We start from the raw sequence: 19858 nt of genomic DNA on the forward strand, positions 1-19858 counted from the left end.
CGCTCTTCAGCTCAAGGCGAGCTCTCTACCGCTTGAGCCACAGTGCCACTTCCAGTTTTCTAGTGGTTAATTGGAGATAAGAGTCTCACAAACTTTTCTGCCCCAGCTGGCTTGAACCGTGATCCTCAGATCTTAGCCTCCTGAGTAGCTAGGATTATAGGCTTGAGCCACTGGCACCCGGCTTGTTTTGTTATTTTTGAGATAGGGGTCTCACTATATTCGATAGGATAGTTTCAAACTGCTGAACTCTTCTAAAATGGTTATCTTGCATCAGTCCCCTTAGTAGGTGGGATTACAGACATGTGTTTTTAATTTTAATTTCTTCCTGTCCTTTAAAAATGCATTATTTTATACACCTATATATTTTATTAAGTACAATTGGACTTATCCCATGTAGAAAATTTTGAATCTTAATTATTTTGGTTCATATTTTAGTGAATATTCTTTGAAGATGTGATTTATTTTGAATATTCATGGTGTTTTCTGTCATTCAAATCAGTTTATTTAGATGCTTTATTCCTTCACACAGTTTAATAAAATAAAAGCAGGCTGTTACTTTGCTCATATTTTCTTACATGTTTTAATCACTATATCACTGTTAGATATTCTAAAGCAATGAATATAAATGAGCTATCACTTTTCATAATTCTTCTGCTCTTGCTTTTAGGAAATAGCTTATAGATGAAATCCAATCATTTGAGGAAATGGCTTTCCCAATCATTATAGATAATTGGTATTTAGAGGAAAGTCTATGGAATAAATTTTTCAAGAATGATGCCAACTGAGTTGCTTTTTAAGGATTGTAAAATAATGTAGATCTTCTTTTAACATGCAAATACAAACATCTTGTTGTTGCCAAGATATGGTTTCCCATCTTTGAATATCTTCTATTTTTATTAAAATACCTAGTAGTAGCTTTGGTGCTAGGGACTCACACAATCCTAGCTACTCAGGATGCTGAAATCTGAGGATTACCATTCAGAGCCACTATAGGCAGGAAAAGTCCATGAGACTCTTATCTCCAGTTAACCACCAAAAAGCCCAAAGTGGAGGTGTAGCTTTCTCAAGGGATAGAGCATTAGGCTTGAGGAAAAAAGCTAAGCGACAGTGCCTACGTCCTAAATTCACTTCATTTATTAATTCAGAATTCATGAAGTTAATTAAATTGATGGTATCTATGGTACTAAGCTTAATATCAGCATTTTAGTTATGTTTTTTGCATGAGTGCTTTGTATTAAAGCATTCATCATGCCTATACTTTAAAGTATGTTTTATTTAGTTTTGAGAAATAGTTGAAAGGTATAATTAAGAACTTCCCATTTTTCTGGCAATTTTTTATAATTTTATAATATTTCTATGGTGGCATTGACTTTATGTTCAATATCTTGGCTTACTACTAATAAACTTATTGAGTTGGTTTTTAATAGGTAAATGGAAAAATGAAGGTATTGAAATTGTTTCTGATCTTACCTTTGGAGAATTACAGAAAAGCAATCCTCCAGGCTATGCACTTTTCAGAATCTCTAATTCTGAGACTTTCAACAGCATGACATGGTCCTTTAGCACAGTTACAGATCATGGATAATAGTGCTCAAATTGCTAGTGTGTATGCCTGTGCCAAAAGATAGCCATTAACCATGCTGATTAGATTCAGTTCCTCCCGTGATTTTAGAGAACTTTTACCTATATGTTTGATTGTTCATGGCTTTGAACCTGGTGTCATGCATTATGTTTGTCACACAATGCTAAGAGAATGGTTGAAAGACCAATATGAAAATAATGTCGTCCCATTTAGGAAAAGTCCTGAAAATATCAGTCATTCTGATCCGCTCAAAGAAAAGGAGAAGCAAGGTTTTTTCAGGTCAATGAAAAAGAAAAAGAAGAAATCTCAAACAGTAAGTACATAGCCAATTTCTGCCTATAATGTCATAGGTTTCTGCATTAGTCTACATTTTATACACTGTGGCAATCAAAGTTAATTTCTTACTGAGAATTGACATGCATATGTAGTAGATGTGTCTTTCCAAGATTCTATATTCACAATACCTTTACTAGAGTTGGTAAAATCTCCCAAGAGTAGAAGATGTTTTAATTTGGGTGAGATAGAACAGTTTAATAAGCTCCTCAATAAACTTCTTATCCATGTAGATCCATATTCCTGTAAAAATTATGAAGATGAAGATGTAGAATTTGTTTCTTTCTGGGGGCACAAAAATGGGCAAAAACTTAGGGAATAGTTTTGGTTTATGTTTCAATCTTGAAATTTGTAAATAACCATCTTTCCTTATCCTCCCCTGTATGGTGGTAGAATTCCCATGTTGACAACTATGTTCCTGGTCTGTATAATCATAGAGAGATCCCACCTGACATTTTGGGGCATGGTTTTCCATGCAGTTGCACTACAAGTCAGACTGTGCCTTAGCTCTTGGGAACCCTTAGCTGGAGCAAAGACTTGGCCTCACAAGAGCAGTCACTTCACTGCAACACCCAACTGAGTATTCTGCTAACTAGTGACATGAGAAAAGGTAGAAGAACCAGGCCTTCAGGATAGCATCAAGAGTTGTTCTTTACCCCAATGAGGCATGCTTTTTCCCTGTTGCTCCATTATACCTTGACAACTAGATGATGTTGAGTTAGTTGTCTTGAATAGTTTTGTTTCTAGTTTTACTTCATGCATGATATATTCTTCATTTATTTGAAGAGGAAAAGCAACTTAATTAAAATGGCCTGTACAAATGGTCTTCATTTAGTTCATATGTAAGATGAGTAGATTGGACTCAATGCTTCTAAGACCCTTTCCATCATAAAAATTCTAGAATTATGACTCAGTGGTAAGTTAAGATCGATGAAAGTAGCAAAGTACACAACCTGAAATAAGGATTTTTGTCTCATGATGTTTGAGATATGTTTAAAATATTTACCAAAAAAAATATCTCTCTAGCCCGGCACTGGTGGCTCACACCTAGAATCCTAGCTACTCAGGAGGCCAAGATATAAGGATCATGGTTCAAAGCCAACCTGGGCAGGAAAGTCTTTGAGACTCTTTATCTCCACTAAAACTACCAAAAAAGCCAAAAGCAGAACTGTGGCTCAAGTGGTAGAGCTCTAGCCTTGAACAAAAATCTCAGGAATGGTGCCCAGGCCCTGAGTTCAAGCCCCAGGATCAACACACACACACACAAAAAAAAAAAGATTTCTAGATCTCATCCTTTCTAGACCATTTTTTTACTTGCTCACTTGTTAAACTTGTGTATCTCATTATAAAATAGATGACCTCATTAAAAAAAATTGTGAAAACGAAAAAGATCATGCTTAATCTTGCCACCCTTCTACTTATAACATTAGGATTTTGGTATATTGCCCCAAATCATTTTAATCCTGTGCATATATTTCTGGAAGAAAGGTATGTGTGTATATGTGAGTATGTGAAGTCTATTTTAAATAGCAGTCATTCTAGTACAGTTTAAAATTCTGGCTTTTAACAATGTATCTTTTTCTACATAGACACTTCACTACACAAACTTTACTATCTTCATTTTAAGGCCTGCAAAAGATTGTTGAAATTTTCTCTGCCTTTGTATTTTTTGACAGTGTCAAATCAAAAGGGTACTCTTTCAAATATTACTATACATATTACTAAGAATGGGTGAACAAATAATCTGACTCAGCATAGGGATGCTTAAAATGTGTCCATTACTAAATAAATAAAAATTTACCACTGTCTATATAATATATTATCTATCAAGAGCATTAAACATTTGCTGCCTCTTTCTGACCAGTTTTTTTCTTTTTAAATTTTTGGGATTCTTGTTATTAACTACAGGTCTACAGCTATTGTAGATGATTACATGATAGAAAATAGTAAACACCAAGGAATTGAAGGTGTTTGTGTTTACATTTAGATTTTTACATCTGTCTGTGGTAGACCAACACTAAGCAAAAAGTTCCTGGCTCATTGTGAGTATATGGAGTATATGCATATTAACTGACTTTATTAGTCAGAATTCAGTTCAGATTTTAAATAATTAAATAGTATAGGTTGGCTGAGCACTGGTGGCTGATGCCTATAATTCTAGCTACTCACAAGGCTGAAATCTGAGGGTTGCAGTTCAAAGCCAGTCCAGTGAAAAAAGTTTATGATACTCGTATCCCCAATAAACTACCCCCCCCGAATAAAAGCCAAAAGTGGAGCTGTGGCTCAAGTGGTAGAGCCTTGAGGAAAAAAGAAATGCAAGTACAGTGCCCAGACCCTGAGTTCAAGCTCCAGGACACATACCAGCACACATACCACACACACAAATCATATAGGTTAGGGTAAATAAAAAAATTATTAATCTCTCCACTTAAAATTACTCTTTCAGATATTTGAAGTAACTGCAAAGTATCTTTCCATAGGCTAAATGCTTTAAGCTTTCCACCCTCCCCCCCCCAAAAAAAGAATTATTCCTCTGAATTTTTTTAGCTAAACTGTAACAAATAAGGGCTTTGGAATTAAGAATAATATCCAAAGAGTCCTCTATTGAGCCAGCCAGAACTCGGGCTTGTAGGTCTGGCTTTGTGTTAACTCAGCCTTTGAATAAGCATTCAAATATAATTAAAGCTAATTTGTTTTCACTTTCTAGAACTCAGAAAAGGGAAATTAGATGAAACAAATTTTAAGGCATTGAATAAGCTTTTGCATAAGATTTAAAGAAATGGAAATCTGATGCCCATTACATAGAGAAATGGGACATTTTAAGGCTGAGGCAAATCCTAAGTCGAGGTCACTAGTACAGGAATTCAGCCCAAGCAAGTTGTGACCTGCCCAAAGTCACACAATCAATTGGGAGAATAAGAAACTGGTCTCCCACCCCGGCCCTTGACAGCCTCTGAGAGCTTTCTTCTTGCTTCCTTAGAAGTAATGCAAGTTTAATTCCTCCCTGGGGTTTCCTCACTAGAACAAGGAAATTCATGGGATATGTTACACTAATTCTTCATACACATAAATAAAAAAGATGGTTTGAATTCCTTTATATATACACTCTAGTTCTCTGATAATTGAGATAACCAAAGGAGAGAAAAGGGTTGCCATAAATAATTCTGTGTTACAAAGGTGTCTCAAGAAAATCTGGAATCCGCCTTGGAATCTGGCTTCAGTTGCATATCTGGGAAATTACATAAGCCCTCAAAGCATATGGTGACTTTGCCAGCTTGGTAATTGTATCCTACTTAGGAACTCAACTTGCAATGATGTTTCAGTTTAAAGACAAAAGAGTGAACTTCCTATTTCTTTGCTTGAAAACCAGAATTCTGAATTGTACCAGATATTTTCAGTCAGGTACATATTTCTAGCAGTATAGGACAAGACTTCTTCTTACTTAACATTAGTATTCTACAACAGTTCTTTCTAGTCCTCTTCAAGTTTTATGTTCTAGATCAAAACTTGACCAAGTTCAAGAGTATTTGTAGTCTTTTCTCTACTAATAAGCAAATCACATGGTAGATTTAGTTGCTGATGTCTCCTGTAGCAATTAGGAAGCAATCTAAGTTTATCAATAGCTCACTAAACATAATTCTTCATAATAGTAATATTTATGATTATAAGTTCTTATGTATTTCATAAGCTGTGATTGGATGTTTATAGGTCTCCAGGCATTCCTACTATAGTCATTGGTCATAACTATATTACATACTTAGAAGTTTGTGCTTATCTTGAGTTTACCTTATTAACCTCATTGTGTCTAGGTAAGAAATGACACAGAACCTCTTGAGACACACAGCCCACATATTCTTTCCATGACTGTTAAATAGTAATTTGAGGGCTGCCAATGGCTAGTAATTTCTATTAAAGCACCTTTTTTGCAATTAGTTTATTTGTATCTTATATTACAGACAGATTCCACCAACGGGGAGAATCCAAGCATCAAGAAATCCCTCTTTCCTCTTTTTAATTCAAAGAATCATTTAAAGCCTAGTTCTTCTTTGAAAAAGCTTCCTGTAGTCTCTCCACCCATGGTACCCATCTTTGCGTATAGTAGCCCTGAAAACTGATCCAGTAAACTTGTTTTACTGATGGCAACAGCATGTCTTATTTTCCTGGGGTCATATTCTCTTTATGCTAGTTAAGCATCTGAGCCAGTTCCATAAATTGACTGGGATATAAATTCTTTTCCTATTTGGATTTTCTAAATCTGTTGAGGATATTAAAGCATAAAGCCTATTAAACTATGAAATGAAAAGCAAATTTGGATTGGTAGAAGCCATTCATAAATTCTCTTACTTCTATAAAGAATTTGTTTTAACCTTTTCAGTTAACAAGTATCTTTGCATTTGGCTCAAAAAGTTTGTTAACATTTGGTTGACAGTTTGATTCTTTGAAACCAAGTTTAAATTGGCCTAATTAAGTGAGCTAACAGGCTCCATGAAAAAAAAAAGCTTCAGTACTTGGTGATTTGTTTTTCCTTGCCTGGCTTTAGTTTTTGCTGTTCACTTATTTGAAAGCCACGTCTCTTGCTTGGCATTTGGCATAATTCTGCTTAGTTCACCAAAATTGATGAATAGACAGACTGGTTGCGTTCATTTGAAATTTGTGGCACAAATTTCTAGAAGTTTCCTTATATATGTTGCTGGACCCAGTTTACTGGGCAGTGGTTTGGGAATATGATTCAAACCACACTTTGTCACTTCCTTGTCCTTGAAAGACAATTAGACTTCTTTGACATCATAAAATACAGTATTTGGATCATTTCCCCAGCAGCATTTTTGTTTTGTTTTATTGAACTGGTTCATAACCTAACTGCAATATGGAATGAGGATACGACAGCAGTTCCTGGTATAGCCCATTTAACTGCTCTTTCTTACAGCGACTAAAACTAACAGCATGGGAATGCTTTAAGGGTTGAAGTTTTTAACCAAGCTGCATGACATCTGCCAATTTTTCCTAATGCAGGGAAAATTATTAAGAGGGCAGCAGAATTTTAACTAGCATCACATGCATTATGAACATTGGGAGAGTTTGGTTTCTTTCATTATTGGGTCCTTTTTTGAGTTTTGGTTTGTTTTGATTTGCTTTTTGATTTGATTCTCCTCTTGGATGTGGTTGCATATCTTAATTAAGTTTATCGATGTGCTTATTGAATCCTGGTTCATCTTTTGCTCTAGGTGCCCAATTCTGATGGCCCGGATCTGCTGACCTTACAGAAAGCCCTTCACTCTGGTAGCACTTCAATCAGCAGACCAAAGGAATGGCGCCCTGAGAAACTTTCAGATCCACAGATCCATGTGAGTGGAACTTATTACACTCCTAAATTTTCTGTCTGTAACAAATCCTGGGGGGTGTGCATAGGAGACCAAACCTAGCTTTTCACTGTTACAACAAAAAAGGCTGAGAATGCCTCCAGATAGACCCTCACTATAGCAAGATGCATCTTGGGAGTCAAATGAATCTTGCTTCAGTGATTTATGTCCCATTAGGAAAAAAGTGAGCTTCTATTAGCCCTTACCTGGCTGAGAGGGCAGCAGGGATGTTTGGGGTAACAAGAAGAAGTAATGGTAGCCAACAAGTAGTCTACAACCCAGGGGGAAAAAATCCACAGACATCTTAGTAAAAAGACCTAGGAGCAGGGGCTGGGAAGGTGGCTCAGTGGTATAATGCTTGCCTTGCATGCATGAGTCCCTGGGTTCGATTCCTCAGGACCATATAAGCAGAAAAAGCCAGAAGTGGTGCTGTGGCTTAAATGGTAGAGCTCTAGCCTTGAGCTGAAGAGCTGAGGGACAGTGTACAGACCCAGAATTCAGGCCCCACGACCGACCAAAAAAAAAAACAAACACCTAGGAGCTAGGTGCTGGTGGCTCATGCCTATAATCCTAGCTACTCAGGAGGCTTAGATCTGAGGATCCCAGTTCAAAGCCAGCCCAGACAGGAAAGTCTGTGAGACTCTTATCTCCAATTAAGCAGCAGTAAACTGGAAATGGCATTTTGGCTCAAAGTGGTAAAGTGCTGACCTTGAGCAAAAGAGCTCAGAGACAGGCCCTGAGTTCAAGCCCCAAGACTTCTTTTAGCGATTTTGATTGGGAATGTTTCATTGTTACTTCTTTTCAGTATCCCATAATGAGAATAGTGACATTTGTCAATCATGTTGGTATTAACCATATCAAAAATTTCTGGTATTTGGTGGTATAGAGGCTTGACTTTTTAATAGGTTTTCTATATGCTTTCTTTAATTGTAAGCTGTTAGTCAAAGCTGTGGACAACAGTTTCTAAAACTCCCATTCTTTTTGCTCAACTATTTACATTGTCTCTTCTAACATAATACAGGCCGTGGGCTGGTGGGGAGCATAGAGAACCAGACATCTAATGTTTATTAAATATGTATCCAAACTAACAACACAAGACTGAGAATCTCATGTTTAAAACCGCTTTGCTGAAACTTTTTTTCCTACCAAGAAACTCTTTTCAAGTAACCACATTTCTAGTTAATTCTGGATAACTAATATTTGCCCAATAGGGCTATAAAATACCAGAAATACCATGGTGTTATCATGCTAATTTTCGTTTTTTAATAAAGAAGACACTTTTGAGCACATACAGTATGCAGGTTCCTATGCTGCATCCTGTGGGGGACCCCACAGCTTTCTTGGGAAGGTTTTAGAATAATGATGGAAGACCCCTCCCTGGAGCAATTTTCTTTGAGTTGATCCTCAAGCTTCCATTGTCCTGTTCCTACAAATCTTGTAGTGTTCCTAGAAATCATTATATTGCTCAAACTTTACTAAAACCTAAAATGTATGTCATTCCAAGGTTAGGGTTTTTTCCTAAGTGACAACAACTGGCTGCAGTAATTGGCTATGTATTTCCAAGTGCTTTCTATACCTCTTCTTTTTTTTTGTGGTACCAGGGGTTTCTGGGTCTCACAAAGCTAAGCAAATAATCTGCCACTGAGATATATTCCCAGCCTTTTTTTCACTTTTTTTGTTGTTGTTGTTGGTCATGGGGCCTGAACTCTGGGCCTGGGTGCTGTCCCTCAGCTCTTCAGCTCAAGGCTAACTCTCTACCACTTGAGCCACAGTGCCACTTCTGGCTTTTTCTGCTTATGTGGTGCTGAGGAATTGAACCCAGGGCCTCATGCATGCAAGGCAAGCACTCTACCACTGAGCCACCTTCCCAGCCTTTTTTTTTTCACTTTTTCTTCAGACAGGTTTTCACTAAATTGCCTAGGTTGGCCTAAAACTTGTGATCTTCCTACCTCTGCCTTGCAGATAGCTAGGATAACAGTGTATACCCACAGAGTTTCCTCTGCCTCTTCTGATGGTGATCATCATGTACCCCATAGTAAAAGTGAAGGAAGAGGGATTTGAGCTGCCTTTCACCATTGAGAAGCCTGAGGCTGAATTGCCTAACAGTCATTGGCCATTGAGGGACAGACCCCAACTAGGACATTCCTTATGCTTGATACCAGGCTCTCTCCATAGTGCAATACCTTAGGCCAGCAGTTAGTCCATAGACAGGAACATAAGCAAGCAGGATTTTTATGAGCTCATGTCAGGAGTTGAAGGCCTTCTATGAGTAGATTCTATAGGAGTATTAGATTAGTATTTATTTGTGTGTGTGGTCGTGGGGCTTGAACTCTAGGCCTGGTCACTGTCCCTCAGCCCTTCAGCTCAAGGCTAGTGCTCTACCACTTGAGCCACAGCTCCACTTCTGGTTTTCTGAGTGGTTTATTGGAGATAAGAGTCTCATGAACTTTCGTTCTGGGGCTGGCTTTGAACTATGAGCATCAGATCTCAGCCTCCCAAGTAGCTAGGATTACAGGCGTGAGCCACCAATGCCTGGCTTAGATTAGTATTATATTCGATTCTATAGAACTTTTGTATATTTGTCTGTGCGATACGTCTTAATACCCAAATCTTACTTCCACCCCATCTAAAGAAAGCTAAGAATGTTAAGGCTTTGCAATATTTAATTAAAAAAAGAGAGAGTTAGGGATATAGCTTTGTGGTAGAGTATTTGCTCAGCATATGCAAGGGCCTGGGTTCAATCCCCAGAAACATAAAGGGAAAAAAAAAGAGAAGGAAGGAAAGAAGAAAAGGAGAGGAGAAAGTAAGAGATATAACAAAAGATCTATATAGGTTTTAGTTCAGTGCATTGCTGCCTAAATAAAACATTATATTTTTTAAACTTCTTTTACAGATGGATATGGCTGTGTGCCTAAGTAGAAGCATTATATGAAGCCTTGGGGAAGTCTTTTTTTGTGTGGGTCATGGGGCTTGAACTCTGGACCTAAGTGCTGTCCCTCAGCTCTTCAGCTCAAGGCTAGTGTTCTACCATTTGAGCGACAGCACAACTTCTGGTTTTCTGGTGGTTTATTGGAGATAAGAGTTTCACGGCTTTTCCTCCCTGGGCTGGCTTTGAACCACGATCCTCAGATCTCAGCCTCCTGAGTAGCTACGATTACAGGTGTGAGCCATCAATGCCCGGCTTGGGGAAGTCTTATTAGAAAGGAAGAGACATATCCCTTCTTTTTTTCTTTCTCTTTCCTGGGATTGAAGTATGCAAACTGGAATAAAGATAGGTGGCAGCCAGATTGAAGAAATTTAGGCCTTTGAGCAGTACCCCATTAACACTAGTTATCTTCTGTAAATTTCTAGGCTCTCATATGAAAGGGACAGTCAATGCAATCTTGTTTGAAGAAATCCATAGAACAGATAAAGGTGGAAGAGCCTCTCTAACCTAGTGATTGCACTCTCTGGCTACATCATCGTCTCTCATCTGAGTTTCATATCCTCCTAGATCCCTTGTGTAGTCTAAATTAAATTCTCTATGTGTCTTATCCTTTCAGAGCCAGCCATTAAAATCACTGCGCAAGCTATTACATCTCTCTTCATCTTCAAATCACCCGGGTTCCTCAGATCCCCGCTTCCAGCCCTTAACAGCTCAACAAACCAAAAATTCCTTTGCGGAAATTCGGATTCACCCCTTGAGTCAGGCTTCTGGGGGGAGCAGCAACATCCGGCAAGAGCCCACACCAAAGGGCAGGCCAGCTCTCCAGCTGCCAGGTCAGATGGATCCTGGTTGGCATGTATCCTCTGTGACCAGGAGTGCCACAGAGGGGCCTTCCTATTCTGAACAGCTGGGTGCCAAGAGTGGGCCAAATGGGCACCCTTATAACCGAACGAATCGCTCAAGAATGCCAAATCTGAATGATTTAAAAGAGACAGCCTTGTAATTTGTGCTGGGGGGAAGGGTAATATGCCAGGTGGGAAGGGAGGGTGTGGGTGGGCTAGGGAATGGGCTGGGCCAGGGTAGTAAGCCAGTATTTTCAGCTTTATGAAGGTGTGTGCAATATTGTATGTGTGGAGCCATTTGGCTCCTCACAGCCACAAATGCTAGTCAGGGATCTTAGAGCCACAGGAGTTCCTTAGGGATTGCTACTCCCCACAGGTCTTGTGTGAGAATGGATAGAGTGTGCCATTGAGGAAGAAGAAATTCTTGCCAGTTTCCCCCCCTTACATTCCAGCTTTAGTGCAATCTCTGGTGAACTTGGGAAAGCCAGGAAGTATCCTGGCATTTCAAGGGATAGAAAACTTCTTGTTGACCGATGCCCTTACCACATATTTTTTTCTGCCTAGACTAAATGTGGGGTTTCTTGTAATCCAAGAGAATCCCTTTGAAGGGTTAGCAGATGAACTGTATGTCTTAAATTGTTTTCTAAGCTTCCATATTTGATAGGATTTGTAACATTTATTTATAATTAATATTGTACTGTTATAATCATACCTTTTATGTTATAATGTAAAGTTATTTTGAGCTGTTTGGAACATTGTGAAGCAGTGGGACAGCTACAGTAGTTTCTATAAAAACTAAACAGTAACATTTATATATTGCATCAGGAGTATTTTATTCTCTATATATAAATATAGTAATTATCTGTCTGTTTTATAAATATATTCATTTCAAAAAGTATCATTATGACACTATCTGCCATATTTTTATACATTTGTGATATGAAGTGAGTATATACTTCTAATAAAGGGAGTTGAATTGTGGCTACAAGTAACTGTAACAGTATGAACCTTGCTCAAATTTCTGGCCCCAGCAGTAGCCTCTAGACATGATCCTTGGTAGCAGATAAAATAGAGCATCTCTTATAGACTCACAGGGGAAGATAGTTAAACAGGCCACTGATTCCAGCAGGCCTCACTTCCCTCCTCATATACTAGGCTCCCAATTAAGTTCAGATAATGTTAACTCTCATACGATGGGAGAATATACAGAGGTGTTATTCGTGGGTCTTTGCGGAGAGAATGTGCTCTTCACTTCACATTAGTGTAGAGTGTAGACCAAAGATTTGCCAGTGAACATTCCTTATCGTGAGGTTGTTAAGAGGCACCTGTCTACAGATCTTACAAACCAGCTCTATGCTCCTGAATACCGTCCACCCTCCTGGAGATTATTGTATCCAGTTGGGATATGAGATACATGTATGGCATTTCTACTTCTAAATGCCTTTTTTGTTATTGTTCTTTCTGACATATTTATCAGGCTCCTGAGGCAATTCCGGATATAGAGAAAATTATAGACGTAGAAAAGATTTTCTTCCTGTCCATTTATTTAGCAAAGTCATCATGCACACCTGTATATACACACATCCCTCCATCAGAACAGGATCTGTCTGTCTCTCATTTGATTATATTCCCCAATATCATTGAGACCTTTGGCCAGCAAGTGATATACCCCCATGTCTCTGGGCCATCCTTGACAGAAATCATCTCTACACCCTTATCTATTAGTAGTCATAGATTTTTGAAAGTAGTCTCTTAGCAATAAGACTTTTAGAAATCCCTCCCACCTCTCAAAGGGGGAACTTCTCAGTATTTATTACTTGTTGGAGAATTCTGAGAGGCTCAGCCCCTGAATCTAGTCAGCTATTACTGAAATATGCTGACTTGCTATTAGCCTTTCCCCAAGGTTTTGAGAATCATAGCTCTGATGATTATGAAGATTATAAAGGAAAAGGTCTTAGATTCTGTGAAGCATAAATTGTACACATGTTACATTTTTATATAAATACTATACTGATGTGTATTGATTATATATAGAGGTTGTTTTAAGGTGCTTTTAATTTAATTTTAATAAATACAATAGGCACTGAAATGAAACTCAACTGGGTACTATCGGGGAAACAGTTTAACTCAAATCAATAGTTTTGCATGCTCTTGAGTTATTTTCCTGTCTTGTTTGTCACCAGTTCAGTACTGTTTGGGTAGCTCTGAATTCTGGCTTTTTCCAGGCAGTCACTTGGTTATTCAAGTGTTATAGACCTTCAGCAGGTGTTTGCCTGGATTCAGTGACTCTAAAAAGGTGTATATTTAACTCTTCTTTTTCATACTAGGTCTATACCTTGTATCCTTCCCCTCACAAACCAGAAACAACATTTTTCCCCCTCCGGAAAGACTTCTCACTGTGCTTTGCACTTAGGAACTGCGCAGCCCTGTTGCCATGCTGTTGTGGCGCTCAAGCTTCGCGGTCACCTAGGAGCTGTTTTTCCATGTTGTCATTCTTGCAAACACTGGGATCTCAGATATTTGCAGAACACTTCTATTCAAGATGATTCTTCAAAGAAGGGCTACAATCCTTGCCTTCTACCTAGAACAAACTATACCAAACTAATGAAGAGTCATTCCACACTTTTGCATACATTCCCAGATTTGAGCCAGAAAATAGCTATAATGCATACATCTACTATTTTGAAGATAGCTCCTTTTCCTCTTCTTACGTTTTTTGTCCATTCTGAATTTTCCTTGATCCTCAATATGCTGTAAGTCAAACTACAATTTTCATTTCTGGTATGTTGTTCTCTTCCTGATCACAAAGGGGGACAGTAACATTTTCTCTCAGATCTAATGGTCCCTCTCTTAGCTTTGAGCTGTTCTTTTCCTCTTTAGTTGACTTCACAAAGATGCCATCCATGAAAGGAGGAACTTGACTTAAAGTCACCAAAATTTGCATTATCTTTAGGAAGGGGAATGTATGACCTTTATGTTTTACTATCTGCCCTAACTTCCTAAAGAACACCAAGGTTAAATGAAGGCTTACGAATTAGATTGTTTTCTGAAGTTATTTCTGTTCTCCCTTTTGAAAAGAAACAGCTTTCCTGATTTTCTACAATTCTCTGCTATCCTTCCTTTTTTGTCTCTAAAGTTCAAGCAAACTTTAACCGAGCTTCGTTAACTCTTAACTGAAGTGATAGTATCCTCTTTCTAGAGCCCACTATCAAAAGAGGGGGCTCTGTGCCAAGAGGCTCAAATGAGTTGTCTCTACCACAGTGCTTCTCAACCAGGGGTAATATCACTCCCCAGGACATATATGGCAATGTCTAGAGACATTTGGTGGTCTCTCTAGAGGGTGGAGTAGGGTATGCTACTGGCACCTGGAGGGATAGAGGCCAGCAGTGTTGCTAAAACACCCTACAATGCACAGGATAACCCCCCAACAAAGAAGGATCCATCCCCAAATGTCATCAGTGCTGAGGTTGAGAAACACTGTCCAAGACTATTTCAGGCTTGCCACTGCAGAGCTTGGCTCTGGCCTTGTTCGTTCCCAGCTAAAAACAACTGCAAGAATGAATTGTCCAATAACACATTCTCTTTAAGAATCTTCTACCACTATTCTTGAATCCTTGGAATCCTATTGTTCATTTCCATTGTCTTGGACCTGCTAAAAGGTGCATACTTTGGGAGGAGCCAGAGTTATTTTCCATGTGTTTGAGAATTAAATGCTAAGTTAGCATCCTTAGACGATCTTTCATAGAGCCATGAGGCTATATCTGCCAAGCAACAGCCTGGCAACTTGTCATGATTTCTACCAACTGCTCAAAGGCATCCATGGCTTTTAGCAGTGTCTACTGAAAGAAAATGTCTTTGTTTTTATTCAAGTCATTTAATAGCTCTTTACAAATATTAGCATATGGCAGACCGATTAGAAGCCAAAAACTTTTATCGGTGGTTGTGATGTGGCTATTATAGAAGTATTTGTGCTGTATGCTTTGATTAAATCTGTTATAAAACATGCTTAAAGACTCACATATACAGCTGTATACTTTAATTCTACGCTCAGAGCTACGCTGCTCAGTGTCTAGTCACGCTGTGTATTATAAAGTATGTTGTGGTTGTAGAGTTAGCCAGTTAGCATGTTCCTAATCTGAAAATTAGTGGACTACACTAGGAAATGCTATCACATTTTCCCTCCTCAACACCTCTTAGTTGATATCATAGTATCCTCACTTCTTAAACTAGTTTTTAGAATAAATAAGGAAAACAAAGCCATTTATTTTCTTCTAGCCATGTATTGAGAGTCATAAGTGTACAAGTTTTTTTTTTCCAAAGGCCAGAGGATTGCTTTTCCAGTATGCAGAAGGCTTAGTCCGTTTCTGTTCACCTAGGTCCTGGTGGTAACCAAACAGTTTGAACAAGGGGAATAAATAGCTCATTGGTTAGAGCTGTACTGTAGCTGGGACTCAGGGAATCTGCATGTTCCCTCCTGCTCAGAACCTGTGCTCTAGAGGACGTTGCTTTTTTGATCTAGAAGTCCATTGCCTCCTGCATTAAAGTGAGCTGTTAAATTCCATGTGGGTACTAAGAACCACGGACTCATACTGGAATGTGGTATGTTGCACTGAAGCAAGTCGGAAAATAGTAGAGTATTTCTTTGCCTTCTTTAGTTCATCACTAATAAAATGTAGACAGAGAAAACCTTATGGTCTAAAGAAATAACCATCGTAGTTTGTTTGGAAGAAACTGCAAGAAAGACAGTACAAATGTTCTAAATGTCCTGTCAGTCCCTAGGACCAGAATCTTGCCTAGAAGGTCCTTGCAGAGTTTTCAAAGGCCAGCTTACTAGAAATGAAACAAAACAAGACACACTTTTAAGCAGTGAACAATTTCCTCCAGATGAGTTATAGAATATCTTGAGGTCTAGTTTAGGTGATTAAAACATGCTGTCTTGGAAATCACAAGTAAGAAGCCATGCAGGAAAATGAAGTCCCCCATTTGTTTCTGTATTCATGATGGGGGAGAAACCAGATGGGTAGGAAACTCTGGGCCTATTGCCCCATGTGATTCTTTTTTTATTTGTTTGTTTTTGAATTGAATGTACTGTATAAATGGTAGACTTTTGTAAGAGCCAGTTCCTTAGAGAGTCTTCATTCCCTACAGTGCTTTGGTAATTCATCAGCCTTAGGCCTGTTCCCAACTCTACCTTTCTCTTCTCCAGGCACTGACCCACTTTTCTTTGTATTTACTATAGAGTGTTAAATATCCTGACCTACCTTGCATTTTCATTCATCAGTTGTTTACTCCCACCATGAAGGGAGGTTTGTCTCTTGTTTTGCCAGAAAAAAAAAAGTTTGTCACAGTCTGTACACTGGATTTGTAGGGCCAGCAGAACTGCCGCAATGAAACTGATTTCACTTCTAAGGCCCTTCATTTCCACCAGGGTAAGCTCTCCACACCCCCTTTGATCCTCGGTCTCATTTGGTCCTTCTTGGGAATCTGAAATCGGTCTCCATGTTGTATGCAGTTTAGAAGTTGCCTTGTTCGCTGCTCTTCCCAGGCAGAGTATCAGGGAGAAAGAGGCCTTATCTGTCCCTCAGTTCCCTCCATTTTGGCAGACTGCTGAGAATCCCTCAGGGCTTCTTTGGTAGGGGATTTTACTTCCCAGAAAGTTGATGTGAGTCATTTCAGGCATAGACAAGCTTGTCCTAGTGCTCTGCTTCAGGTCTATTCAGAAGAAACCCAGGAATAGAAAAGGTAAGATGCCTTGACTTTTGTCCCTGTTGAGGGATTAAAGTGTTTATTGCCAGAATTATCAAAAGCTCCAGTTAAACTCAATAGAGTTTCATGAGAAAAATGGTACTTTTTCTGCTGGAGAATGTGTCATTTCTCCGCAATGGCTTCATTTTCCAAAATGGAAAGTAAAGCTTGCAGAAAATCCGTTTTCCCTAAGGATAATCTAGTCACCAGTCTCTCCCTCTCCCTATTCACTCATTGATCACTGATTGAATCAGGCTGGAAGGAAGGGTGATGTGGTGATGGAAAGAAGTAAATTCTCACTGTAAATTTGCATTGATTAACAGAAAATTCAGCCAAACGAAATTGTTGTCCCAGATTCCTATCTCCAAGAATTGCTTTGTGCCATTTTGAATTCAGGTAGTTACTCTGTATATACGTAGACAACTATTCAGAGCTTCTTCAATCTCTAGTAAGTTTGAAGGGAGTATCTGGGAAGACATAGGGCAGGGTGACATTGAGGCCCTGTTCATTCCTAAAAACTAAACTAGGGATAAAGCCAGAGGGATGGGACATCCAGTTTGTGGTAGATAAAGAATCAATGGAAATTCTTAATTGCACAGACTTTATAATCCATTATATAAAGTGTAATTCCATACTTTTTACTGTGGCAAGGGTGTGATGAGGTTGTAATCTTTTTAATTTTTGAATCCAAACTGAATTTGAAGTGTTGATTACTTAAATTCCTCACAAGCTAATTACAAACCATTTGTAAAGTGTTTCTATAACTCTTTGTATCATGTGTTGGTACATCTTATCAAGTTTTTTCTGGCATGTATTCCATTCTAAACTTGTGTAAAATTTCTATTGTTGCTGTAAATATTATTCAAATATTACTCTGTGGTAACCTTCATTATCAGCATGAAATCGTTCATTTTTACTGAGCACAATGTATTTTTGAATGGATCTTCCCAAATGTCTTTAATAAAATGCAAATTTTGCACTGACTGATGTGACTGCCAGGCCTTTCCAAACTTGAGCACTGTGGTCTTTCTTGCCTTTGAACCTCGAGCAGCTTCATTTTTTCTTTCTTTGTGAAAAAGAATGCATTGGAATTCAGATGAAAGATAATGGCCCTTTGAAATTGTAATTGGTTTAAAAGAGAGAAATCAATGTAAAGCAAAGCAAATCCTATTACTTAATGTTTTTTTCTGTTTATAAAGTTCTTTCCTCATTATGACATTTTGAAAACTGTGGTTTCTTTTACACAAGTACAAGTGTTGTACACAAGTCCACCTTGTTAAAAGCTCCTTTGGTGGTGTGAGGAAGATGGAGAGAGATTCCAGCCTTACAAATTCAGTGCTACAGGGAGAAAGCAAGGGTGGAGAAACAAAGTTTCTAAGGGTTTCTTCTTTTTTTTTTTTAAGTAAAGGGCCAGATGGTAAACATCAGGGTCTCTGGGCTATAGGAGCTCTGTAACATCTACAGAACTCTGTGCTTACAACACAAAAACAGCTACATAATAGGTAAATGTACATCACTGTGTTTTTGTAAGAAGCAAGTTAAATGATGGTTTTGCTGGGACCTATAAACTACTGAAAAGCTGGACAGTCAGTCTCCCATGTTTATTTGACATATGGGGGTAAGTGCTAAACCTAACATGGGACTCTGGCATTTGGGCTTGGAATCAAAATCTCAGTTTCTACGTGATAAAACTTTTACAAAAAACAAGCCAAAAACAAAGCCTGTCATAGACCTTGAATTTTGCCATTTAGATAAGAAGACCAACTGTAAAGGACAATAAAGAGGCAAAAACTTCAATTTTGTGGTAATATTTAAAATATTCTCCAGAGTTTTTTTATCTTTCTAAACAAATGGGAAGGAGTTAAGGTAGGGCTTTGTATTCTTAAAAACCTTTTATTAAGCTTGGCACTGGTGGCCCATGCCTATAATTCTAGCTACTTAGGAGACTGAGATCTAAGGATCACAGTTCAAAGCTAGCCCAGGTAGAAAGTCTGTGAGACTCTTACCTCTAATAAAGCTACCATAAAAGCCAAAAGCAGAGCTGTGGCTCAAGTGGTAGAGCATTAGCTTTGATCAAAAGAAACTCAGGGATGGTGCCCAGACCCTGAGGTCAAGCCCCAGGATCAGCACACACACACACACACACACACACAAAACCTTTTGTCAAGCCATCCTTCACCATGAGTATATCCTTAGTGGAGTAGAAACTGGCCTGTAATTTCATCTACACTTTGATTAAGACTGAAGCTGTGTCTGGGCCCTTTGTTTTTTGTTTGTTTGCTTATTTTGTTTTTGGAAATAAGTTCTCAGTATGTAAGTATGCCTGAAACCTACAGTCAGTCCTCTTGTCACATCCTCCTAAGAGTCTGGATTACAGGCATGTATCACCATACCCAGCCTTTCCGAATTGTTTTTATGTTCATAGAACATACTACAACTGATACAATAATGCCAAGTGTTCTCTTGTTATGTTTAAAAAATGACTCATTGAAGTAAGTACTATTATTTTCCCTATTTTGTAGATGAACAGGTTTACATACCTTATATTAACTTGATTGGAGTCACCCAGCCTAGAAGTGGAATGGATAGGATTTGAAGCTAAACTTGTTCACTGCAAAACCCATACACTTCAAGACCACTAAACAATGCAGCCACTTCATCTCCACGTGTCAAGAGTGACATGGAGTCTAATGACATTGTTTTCCCTTTAGTAATTCAGGTTTATTCAATTAACTCCAAAAACAATGTTCAACCTAGAATATATGAAAATGTTTGCCGGAATATACTCTAGGTTTACAAACAAAGACAATTTAGTCAAGTGAAAAATAGGATACACCCATTTCAAGAAGGCTATGTGTACTGATGGGTAAATGTACTGATTGGAGCAGGTAGTAATGAGCCCTTACAATGTGTAACATCCTTAAAATTCACAACAATTCACATGCATCTTTTATCTCCTCTCCTAGCAGGTGATAACTGATTTGATTGAGAATGGACTGTTTCATTGAAGCAAATCACTGGAGATCAGGGATGCAGATGCTGGTGATACAGTTAAATGCCTAGGATCTGG

At 38.4% G+C, this 19858-nt stretch overlaps 1 protein-coding gene across 1 annotated transcript in view; it reads left to right on the forward strand.

Moving 5' to 3' along the window:
• Cdkl5 (cyclin-dependent kinase-like 5) overlaps positions 1 to 11204 on the forward strand; it is a 155265-nt gene extending 144061 nt beyond the window's left edge. Inside the window, exons 16-18 of the mRNA XM_013032129.1 lie at positions 1796 to 1895; positions 7141 to 7260; positions 10818 to 11204. Coding sequence (XP_012887583.1) covers positions 1796 to 1895; positions 7141 to 7260; positions 10818 to 11204 — 607 coding nt within the window. The remainder of the gene's footprint in view (positions 1 to 1795; positions 1896 to 7140; positions 7261 to 10817) is intronic.
• The last annotated feature ends 8654 nt before the right edge of the window (positions 11205 to 19858 follow it).

This window comes from Dipodomys ordii, unplaced genomic scaffold (genome assembly GCF_000151885.1).
Source record: "Dipodomys ordii isolate 6190 unplaced genomic scaffold, Dord_2.0 Scaffold150, whole genome shotgun sequence".
Taxonomy (NCBI): Eukaryota; Metazoa; Chordata; class Mammalia; order Rodentia; family Heteromyidae; genus Dipodomys; species Dipodomys ordii.